Below are 10,365 nucleotides of genomic sequence, written 5' to 3'. Positions count from 1 at the left end.
CACGGGGGCGGGAGCGGCTGGGCGGAGGCTGTCCCCTCGCCTGCCAGGAGCGGTGTGGCAGGGGCAGGAGCAGGAGCCACTGCTGGAGGTGGGAGAAGCAAAGCAGCACCTGGCCAGCTGCAGCTGCACCAGCAACAGCCCCACAGGAAGCTGCTCAGTGCCGCACGGTGCAGCAAGGGCAGAAGCAGGAACCACCCCTGGAGGCAGGGAGAGCAGAACAACACCTTGCTGGGCCAGGGATAGCATGGAGTGCTGCATGGGTAGCATGGTCTGCTCTCCCTGGGCAAGCTCTGCTGTACGCACCCCCCTCCCTCCCCTCACCCGTAGCAGGCTTCTGGAACCTAGCATCCAGGCAGCCCCCACCCCCCACACATGCATGCATGTACCCTACCCCCCACCAAGGGTCCCAGGTCCTGGCCCCCAGCCTAGAGTTGTCACCACCCTGCAACCAGGCCCTGTGATCCCAGCCTTGCCCACCCTCCCACTCCTGAACAATGCTTCCTGGTTGCCCACAGTCCCCTAGGAAGCTTGGTAAGTTGTTGCGGTGGAAGAGTGGGGATGGATGGGGGTGGTGCTGACCTGGCCTGTGACAGCTAATCAGAGCTCCCCATGTGGCCCTTGGACCCAAATAATTGCCCACCCCTGCTGTAATATATGAGGTCCTTTCTACAAGAGTGAATTTTAAGGTACTATAGCCTTTTTCCAAGAGCAGGGGCACTCTCACAGGTGGAGCTGGTTACTTCCTTTGAAGTTTTATAACTGAAGTTTCTATTCTGGTTCCAAGAGAACTTAGCAACACAAAATGTCACTCTTTTCCATGTAACTTCCATATTTTTGGCATCAGAATCTAAATTCAGTTCCAAAACATCAACCTTTCTTCTTGCCTGAAAAATATACTTGTGGAATTCTAAGGGAATCTAAAGATAGAGTAGATTTCATGTCTGGTTTCAAAGGCTTTCTTAAAATCACTGGCATTAACTATTCAGACATGTACTAGCCCTTCAGAGATATCCAAACACTAAAAATTAAAGTCGGCAGTATTATCTGCTGTTAATCATTGTATCTTTAGAAGAACTTTAAAGTGCGCAATAGTGAATAGCCTAACTTCAAATGCAGAAATATGGTATTCCCTCACCACAGGAATAAGTGAATTAGTTTTGTTTTTAACCTTGCAAATTTGAGAGCTAGTCTACCTGTTTGTAGAAAGTACTTTTCTGGATGCCAGATGTTTCTGTAGGGAGTTTTATTAGTCTAATGAATGTATTTACCCAAACTTGATGAGCAAACGTACTCTAAATCACCGTATAACATCCTGGTTCTATGATTATATTTAAGGCAAGTTCAGCAAAGTGCCTAGTGTATAAACAGTCTTGCAAAATGTACATGTAAAAGAAAAGTATTCTCGTGTATGCTTTGCTTGTACTTTCTGAATTGCTCAGGGTTAAAAGAGCAACAAATAAATGGGACAGTTCTGTAGTATCTTTCATGTTATTTCTTAGATACAGTGTGTTTCATTGTTAATTTGTGGCAAATTATTTGCTGTAAAAGATATTGTAATGGTATGAGAGGACTAAGATTCATGATGGTTCCAATGATTCTTTGAAAACTAACCACATTAAAATCCTCAGAACTTTTTAGCAGTAAGATTGTGTTATACCACTTGAACAAAACCAGGTGGAGACTATGCTAAGCTAATTCTGCTGTCACCTCCAAATCATAGATCATGTGTGTCCTGGTTTTTATCTAAAAATCTTCCCTGAAATGAAGAAGGTTGGGTAGATATTTTTGTGATATCAGTTAAACTGTTTTTGTTCTTAAAATCTTACCTTGTAATCAAATACCATACGAAATCTGTGAATTAGACTATACCAGATGAGTGGCATGGGGCCTGGCCACTCTGGTCCAGTACTGGGCCCCAGGGCCCTGTACCACCTCTACCTGCTGGGATCAGGCCCAGAGCCCCACACTGCCCTTGCCCAGCCCAGATCCCATATGTTAGGATCAAGCTCCAGACTGCCCCTGCCTAGTGCTGTGTCAGGATCAGGTCCTGCATCACCCTTTTCTCACCCCCCCCAAATCTAGAATACACAGCCACAGCGCATGGGTCTTCCCAGTCCATCGAAGCCACATAGGTCAGATGACGTTGCGCTGGAGACTGGATTGGGCCCACCTGGGGGTTGAATACTCCTACACGAGACATGTGTCATGGTTCAAGTATCTAGAACAAACATAGTGTAGTATAAAACCTCAGAGAGTAGTGTAAAACTGTCCCTATACAGTAGCCTCATCTTTAGTTTTGTATAAAATGGTGGTGATGTCAGAGCCATACTCAGGAAGCTGACTTAGTGTTTGCCACCACTCTAAACCCAGGACTACTTAGTTCCTTTTTTAGTTCCTCATTTTATAGACATTAACATTTCATCTCCCTTTTTATGCATTTTCTCTCTTTCAAATTGTGTTTGGATTTGAAAACACTTTCTGGGAAAACATGTCTTAAAAGTTTTAAGAAAGTAACAGTACTAAAATACCTAGAAGCCAAACTGGAGACCACTACCCACAATAACTGAAACAATTTCAAGGCAAAAATGTTTTCACTAGAAATAATTTATAGTTTGTTTTCAGGAGCTTAAGTTAAAATCACAGATTATATTCGAGTAGCAGCTTTGATGACTATGATAGCAATCTTCTTTCCCCTTTTTATACTTAATTTGTATTTTCCTAATATAGTGATTTTTTTTTTTTCCAATTAATACAGTATAATACTCATGTAGAGAGAACAGTCCTTGTCCCTGCCAACCTTTTTAAGTTACCTCTTAAAAATTGCCAGATTAGTATATAGCAAGGCTGTCCAGCTTCTGAGTAGCCAGGAGCCTCAGGTGTGTCACAGGCCTCCTAGGCTGATTCTGCATGGTCTACATGTGTCGCTGCATGGCTGGAGTCCCCTCCATCCCTGCATACCCCACCCAGTATGCTGCTGGGGGGCACCCCCCCACCTGTGCTATTCCAGTGCTACCATGCCTTGCATAATGCTGTGTGGTTCCCTCCCACCTTGTTGCATGCACCCCCATACCTTGCAAGGTGCCCTAAGACCTGGCTGTGGACTCCCATAGCCATGCAAAGTGTACCACCCCACCAGCCCCAACATGCTGCAGCAGAAGTGGGAAGAGGGATGGGGAGGAGGCCAGAAATTCTGTAGGCAACAGTGGTGGCTAGGAGGAATGATGCCCAGAGGCCACAAGTTAACCACTCAAAGGCCACATGCAGGCTGCCAGCTGGACAGCTGTCTATAGGAAGGTAGCTAGAACTTTGGCACCGTACTTCTGAACCTTGTAAGATGTGTGACCAGTCTCCTAGGCTGCACTACCTTTACCAGGAACAAAGTAATTGTAGATGAGAACTCAGTGTGAAATGTTACACATTTGAACTCTAGTTTAGCTTTGTTTCCCTAATATAGATAAAAAATGCACGTGACTGGCTCATGCCTGAAACCTGAATCTTTTTGTTCTTGGAGTAAGAAAACCTAGTTAAAAAAAAAACTTTGAAAAATGTTCCCACTAAAATAGAACAAATATTCCATTTTACTCTAGTGGTTTATTTAAGGCTATATCCATAGAGATGGGGGTGGGGTTTTTTGCAGAGGAAATGAAGGGAATAAAACACCCTTTCCTTGCAATCTACCCTTCAGCTTGAAGGGTAGATTACTTTGCTATAAATTCAATTTTCTTTTCAACCTGGTTGTAGCTCCAGGATGACCTAAGAATTTATTTGGTTTACAGCATCAGACCAGTCCCCTCCCTTTTTTATTTTTACCCCAACTTGTTTGAAATCTGGACAGTTAGGGGGGAAAAAAGGATTCTATGAACCAAGTAATTAGCTGTGCTTATCTAATTTTACTGAACCTATCACTGATGTTTAAAGTGTCAGTGCATTATTTCACTCTGAGGATTATTTTCTCTGGTTCTCTTTCTGTGTGCGTGTATGCGTGTGTGATTATTTAATGGGTATGAAGAAGGGGGAAGGGAAGAACTCTTGGGTCCTTTTTCCATACCTTCTTTATTAAAAGAAATCATCCAAAAATGCATGCTTTAAGAGAAACAAGATAAACTCCAGAGAATAAAATATGTATCTTTAATAAATTACTGTATTGTTTCGTAGCATGAAAGCAAGATAACATGGGCTTTTAATAACTGACTGCATATTTTCTCAATTCCCTTTCCTCAGATTTTTTTCAGATGCTTGCAGGAGAGTGAACAGCCTGTGTTTTAGAAAATTAAGACTTCCAATTTCAGAACAGACCTTTTTTAAGCAAATCAGAATTTAAATGCAAGTCAATGAGTTTCTGTAAAACTGGCTTACTCATTCTTAAATCTTCAAATAGTTGAATTTTTTTGAGGGAATAGGACCTAAAGTTGTGAAATTCTGTAAGAAAAGGGATGCGTTAGATCAGTGAGGTGTGTGGGTGGGGTTTTCGCATCGTGCACCAATGTCACTTAGATTTCCTAATATACATTCATGCACTCCCAATGCAAGAAGTTGCCTGGAATACTACAAAACCTTATTATTGAGTACTGACATCCAACAAGGATCTTGGAGAATGTCAGATGTTCAATCTGTGCTTTCAGAGGCTTCCACTGCTCCTCTGTTCAGTAAGATTTAACAGTTAAACTGAAGTCCACTCGCACTTCTAGGAGGTGCATAATTCTGTGTGCGTGTTTGAATTACAGCACATATAATGTTTATGCTGTGGCTTTAAAGCCTCTTAGTAGTTTTGATAACATTATTATGTGAAGGTAGATGACTTTGCTCTCTTTCTGTGTTCCTTCAGTGATCTTTTTATATTTAATCTCATATGTTCTTTCCAGGCTTCTAGTTAGTGCCTCCCAGGATGGCAAACTTATAATTTGGGACAGTTATACCACAAACAAGGTGAGTAACTGACATATTACTGCTTAATTGAAATTAAAATGAAAATACAAGGGCAAAGAATATAGTTTACCTATGTCGGCTCTTAGAGGTAGAGCCAGTATTTAGTTTAAACCTAACTTTTGACTCATAATTATTTTATGACAAATGTATTTAGAACCGCAACTATAGCATGTATATTTAAACATGTATTGATTATATACATGTGTTGTCTCTGAGAAACTAAAAATATTTAGTTCTAGAGCAAGGTTAGTTTTTGTTCTGCTGCTCCAGGAGCAGCTGTCAGTAAAGGGAGCAGAAGTTAATTAGCAAACCATTTCCCTGAAATGTTCTAAGTGGGAAGAGCACAGATGTACTAGTTTAAATTCTGCAATAAGGCAGTGAAACACCAGAATGCTGGTAAATGACTGACTTAGTTTCTGGCTGTAGTCATGTGACCAGACTAAGGTTACAGACGGTTGAATGGGACATGGTAGTGGTCAGTGCCCAGTGGTTACTTCATTGTCTTTGTGACAAATTCAGCAAAGGCTAAGAAAATATTGCTTGCTAAATAAAGACATTTGGTTTCAGAGAGCTTAAAATAGGAAACTTCAACAGGTAAAAGGCAGTTTAATAACCAGAAGTACTTTGTAATTGAAAAAGAGGAGATGCTAAAATAGTCACTTCAACAGTGACTTCCATATTAGGATCTTAAAGTTCTTTGCAAACATTAATTAATATCTTGAACATTCCTGGGAGGTAGGGAGGGGATCCCTATTTTTAGGATTGGGGAAACTGAATCACATAAAGGTTGTTGGTTGATTTAAGGAAGTCTTTGGTCGAGTCAGAAATAGAACTCTTTAGCTAGAAGTGCATCATCCCTTTGAAACTAGGCTCATTCAGTGAAAAAATTGCTAAGCAAATAAAGGAATGTGGCTTCAAATTTCCTTGATCTAGGAAGTACTTTTTTTACATTTACATTTAATATTTTCACAAATTGGAATAGATTACATCTGAAAGCAATCTCTCTCAAAATATTTATGATAACATTGTGGCTAAGTAGTCCTTACTGCAGTTGTGTTGTACAAAATGTTAGCAACAACAAAACACAGTTATAAACACATTTTTATCCTGCAGTTGAAATATGGATAGATATTTGGGGAATTTCATGAACTTTATGCTTAGAGTTCTGTCTCATGCTTAGCTGGCTTTATTTTCAGTGCAGAGCATTGCTTTCTTAAATTCTTAAATTATAGCCGTAGCAGAACCTACAGTGATGGGTAGACCTGTAGTTGGAAGTCATGCAGAGAGAGAGAGATTAATGGTAATCTTTAGTCCCTAATTGGGAGGTAAGAGGAAGTTCTGGGTAATTTGCATAATCTCACGATACCTATGAAGACACAGTACCTTCCTCAAGGAGTTTCTGAACGAATTTTAAAATGATGGGGGTTACAAAACTCAGTATAGGAGTTGGAGAAGGAAAGACAGAGTTAGTGAATGTGCTATTTAGGGAAGATGAGTATATGCTATAGTGGGGAAAACAGGGATGCATTGTCTAAATGACCAAAGTTCTTTCTTTTCTCACTACTTGTAAGCATCAAAGTAGGTTTCTAATGCAAGATTTAAATGTGTTTGTCAAATGGAAGAACCAATATCTTAACTTTTTATTCTTTCATATAATCTGGAATTGTTCTTTTTCCCCATCCTGCATGTGGAACACTGTTTTTCTAAATCTATAAGATACTTGAATCATGAAAATATAAGACCAGCTTGTGTGATTTTTATTAGTCCTGCTCATTAAACTGGATTCTCAGAATGCAATTCTGAAGTTTTAATAAGGCTATTATTTGGTTTGTGAAGCTACATGTGAAAATATCCCTGAAATAAATTTGGCCCTTCAAGTACAAGACTTGCTTATTAATTTTTCTGTCCTTACTTTTGATTTGAGGGAGAGTAATACAATTACAAAAAAAGTAGATTTGTGATAAAATGCCTAATCAGTTGACTGGCTGGATGAATCGAATGTTCTCTCTGTATTCCAGGTGCATGCCATTCCCCTGCGTTCATCTTGGGTGATGACCTGCGCATATGCCCCCTCTGGAAACTATGTGGCTTGTGGTGGTCTTGATAACATCTGTTCCATTTACAACCTGAAAACTCGTGAAGGGAATGTACGTGTCAGCCGTGAACTGGCTGGTCACACAGGTGAGCATTGGTTCTTGTTGTAAAACTAGTCATCTAGGTAAACCCACAGAGAACTGTGGAAATGTTGAAGCTCATCTACTTAAATCCTTTTGAAAGGCAGGATCATTTCCTGCAAATGTGTGGTGCTCTGCTCAGTTTGATTTTGAATGTTGCAAGTAATGGTATTGAGAGGTAGCTAGTAGCTGTGTTAGTCTGAAGTCAAGCTTAAGTTATACATGGAGAGGCAGAGGGAGCCCATTTCATCCGATGCTGTGAAAAGATGAGCATAGAGCAGTGTATAAAGTGGAATGAGTAATTTGAATACAAATGATAGGAGAGGAGGAGGAATAGGGATAGTGCTGGGAGAGGCAAACAAGTGAAGAACCCATAATAACAAACAGGTCACAAAAGATCTAGTCCAGGTAAGGGAATAAGAATACATAGTACGCTTAGCACAATCCAGTCTGTGGATGATTTATAATTATTATGATATACTACTATTGCTAATAATAGTGCTTCCATTACGTATTTGACATCTGCTGGGAGGGCAATGCAATGGTGCACAGGCAATCCAGGAAGTTTTTGGAGAGCGTTGGAGACAACTTCCTGGTGCAAGTGTTGGAGAGACCACCTAGGAACTGTGCTCTTCTTGACCTACTGCTCACAAATGGGGAAGAATTGGTTGGGGATGTAGAAGTGGATGGCAAGTTGGGCAGCAGTGACCACAAAATGACTGAGTTCAGGATCCTGACAAAAGGCAGAAAGAGCAGCAGAGTATGGACCCAGACTTCAGAAAAGCAGACTTTTTTTTTATTCCCTCAGGGAACTGATGGGCAGGATCTGCAGGAAGGCCAGCCTGAGGGGGAAAAAAGTACAGGAGAGCTAGTTGTATTTTTAAAGAAACCTTACTGAGGGCACTGGAACAAACCATCCTGATGTGCAGGAAGAATAGCAAATGTGGCAAGCAACCAGCGTGGCTTAGTAGAGAACTCTTCAGTGAGCTTAAACACAAAAAGGAAGCTTACAAGAAGTGGGAGCTTAAACAAACAATTTGGGAGTATAAGAATTTTGCTTGGGCATGCAGGGATGAAGTCAAGAAGGCCAAAATGCAATTGGAGTTGCAGCTAGCAAGGGATGTGAAGGGTAATAAATAGGGTTTCTACAAATACATCAGCAACAAGAGGAAGGTCAGGGGAAGTGTAGGTCTCTTACTGAATGGGGGAGGCAACCGAGTGACAGGTGATGCAGAAAAGGCTGGAGTACTCTGTGCCTTTTTTACCTTGGTCTTCACAGGCAAGTTCAGCTCCCAGACTACTGCACTGTGCAGCACAGTTTGGGGAGAAGGTGAGCAGCCAACAGGGGTGAAAGAACAGGTTAAGGATTATTTAGAAAAGCTGGACGTGTACAAGTCCATGGGACCAGATGCAATGCATCCAAGGGTGCTGAGGGAGTCCGGCTGATGTGATTGCAGAGCCACTGGCCCTTATCTTTGAAAACTCATGGTGATTGGGGGAGGTCCCAGACGATTAGAAAAGGGCAAATATAGTGTCTGTCTTCATTAAAGGGAAGAAGAGGATCCAGGGAACGACAAACCAGTCAGCCTCTCCTCAGTTCCCAGAAAAATCATGGAGCACCTCAAAGATTTCATTTCTAAGCACTAGGAGGGGAAGGTGATTAGGAACAGTCGGCATGGATTCACGAAGGGCAAATCATGCCTGACCAACCTGATTGCCTTCTATGATAAGATGACTGGCTTTATGGATGCAGGGAAAGCAGTGGATGTAATATACCTTGAATTTAGCAAAGCTTTTGATACAGTCTCCAATGGCATTCTTACAAGCAAGCTGAGGAAGCATGTGTTGGATGATTGGATTGTAAGGTAGATAAAAAGCTGGCTGGAGTGGCAGGCTCAATGGGTAGTAATCAATGACTCAATGACTCAATGTCTAGCTGGCAGCCATTATCAAGTGAAGTGCCCATGGGGTCAGTCCTGGGGCCGGTTTTGTTCAATATCTTCACTAACGATCTGGAAGATGGGATGGAGCCCGCCCTCAACAAATTTGCGGATGACACCAAACTGGGCAGGGTAATAGATGCACTGGAGGGTAGGGCTAGGATTCAAAGTGACCTAGGTAACTTGGAAGATTGGGCCAAAAGAAATCTGATGAGGTTCAACAAGGACAAGTGCAAAGTCCTGCATTTAAGGCAAAAGAATCCCATGCACCACTACAGCCTAGGGACTGACTTGCTAAGCAGAAGCTCTGCAGAAAAGGACCTGAGGTTTACAGTGGGCAGTACTATGGATACGAGTCAGCAGCATGCCCTTGTTGCCAAGAAGGCTAACAGCATACTGGGCAGCATTAGTAGGAGCGTTGCCAGCAGATCAAGGGAAGCAGTTATCCCCCTCTATTCTGCACTGGTGAGGCCCCATATGGAGTATTGTGTCTAGTTTTGGGCCCCCACTATAGAAAGGATGTGGACCGGTTGGAGGGGGTGCAGCAGAGAGCAATGAAAATGGTTTGGCAGCTGGGAGATGTGACTTGTGAGGAAAGACTCAAGGAACTTGGCTTATTCTGCCTGGAGAAGAGAAGACAGAGGGGATTTGATAGCAGCCTTCAACTCCCTGAAGGGGGGTTCCAAAGAGGATGGAGTTGGACTGTTCTCGGTGGTGGCAGATGACAGAAAAAGGAGCAATGGTCTCAAGTTGTAGCAAAGGAGGTTTAAATTGGATATTGGGAAAAACTTTCTCACTAGGAAGCTGATGAAGCACTAGAACAGGTAACCTCAAGGTGGAGGTGGTGGAATCTCCATCCTTGGAAACTTTCAAGACCCTGCTTGACAAAGCCCTGGCTGGTCCTGCTTTGAGCAGGGGGTTGGACTAGATGACCTCCTGAGGTCCCTCCAACCCTCATTTTCTATGGTACTACTTCTAAAAGACTATTCTACAGTCCAGTGCCAGACAGTTTCTTTAATACTGAAGCCTAGAATGTCAGTCTTTGTCCCATTGGTTCTGTTTACTTCCCTTTCAGCTTGTTGAATAAATCCATTTCCTCCTTCGTGTTTCTATTTTCTTTTCCACCATGATCAAGCTTACAGCAATCGCATCATATCGCCAATATACAGTTTAAAATCCGTTAAACTTTCTTCAGTCCCTTTATCATCAGTGTTGCTTATGAGTGTTACAACTTTTGCAATATTAACACCTGAAATGATCAGTGTAGCTGCTTTACTAATTGCTGCCACGTACCTTTCCAAATAGAGACATTTGTCTCCTGGAGG

The 10,365-nt window shown here is 42.0% G+C and overlaps 1 protein-coding gene across 3 annotated transcripts in view; it reads left to right on the top strand.

Moving 5' to 3' along the window:
- GNB1 (G protein subunit beta 1) overlaps positions 1-10,365 on the top strand; it is a 79,815-nt gene that overhangs the window by 50,518 nt on the left and 18,932 nt on the right. For all 3 annotated transcript variants that reach the window (XM_025211603.1, XM_025211611.1, XM_025211609.1), the window contains exons 6-7: positions 4,863-4,926; positions 6,945-7,107. In XM_025211603.1, the coding sequence (XP_025067388.1) occupies positions 4,863-4,926; positions 6,945-7,107 (227 nt within the window). The remainder of the gene's footprint in view (positions 1-4,862; positions 4,927-6,944; positions 7,108-10,365) is intronic.

Source organism: Alligator sinensis, unplaced genomic scaffold (genome assembly GCF_000455745.1).
Source record: "Alligator sinensis unplaced genomic scaffold, ASM45574v1 scaffold366_1, whole genome shotgun sequence".
Lineage (NCBI taxonomy): Eukaryota > Metazoa > Chordata > Crocodylia > Alligatoridae > Alligator > Alligator sinensis.
Note: the sequence above shows the minus strand (reverse complement) of the source record. Positions and strands in the feature narration are given on the sequence as shown.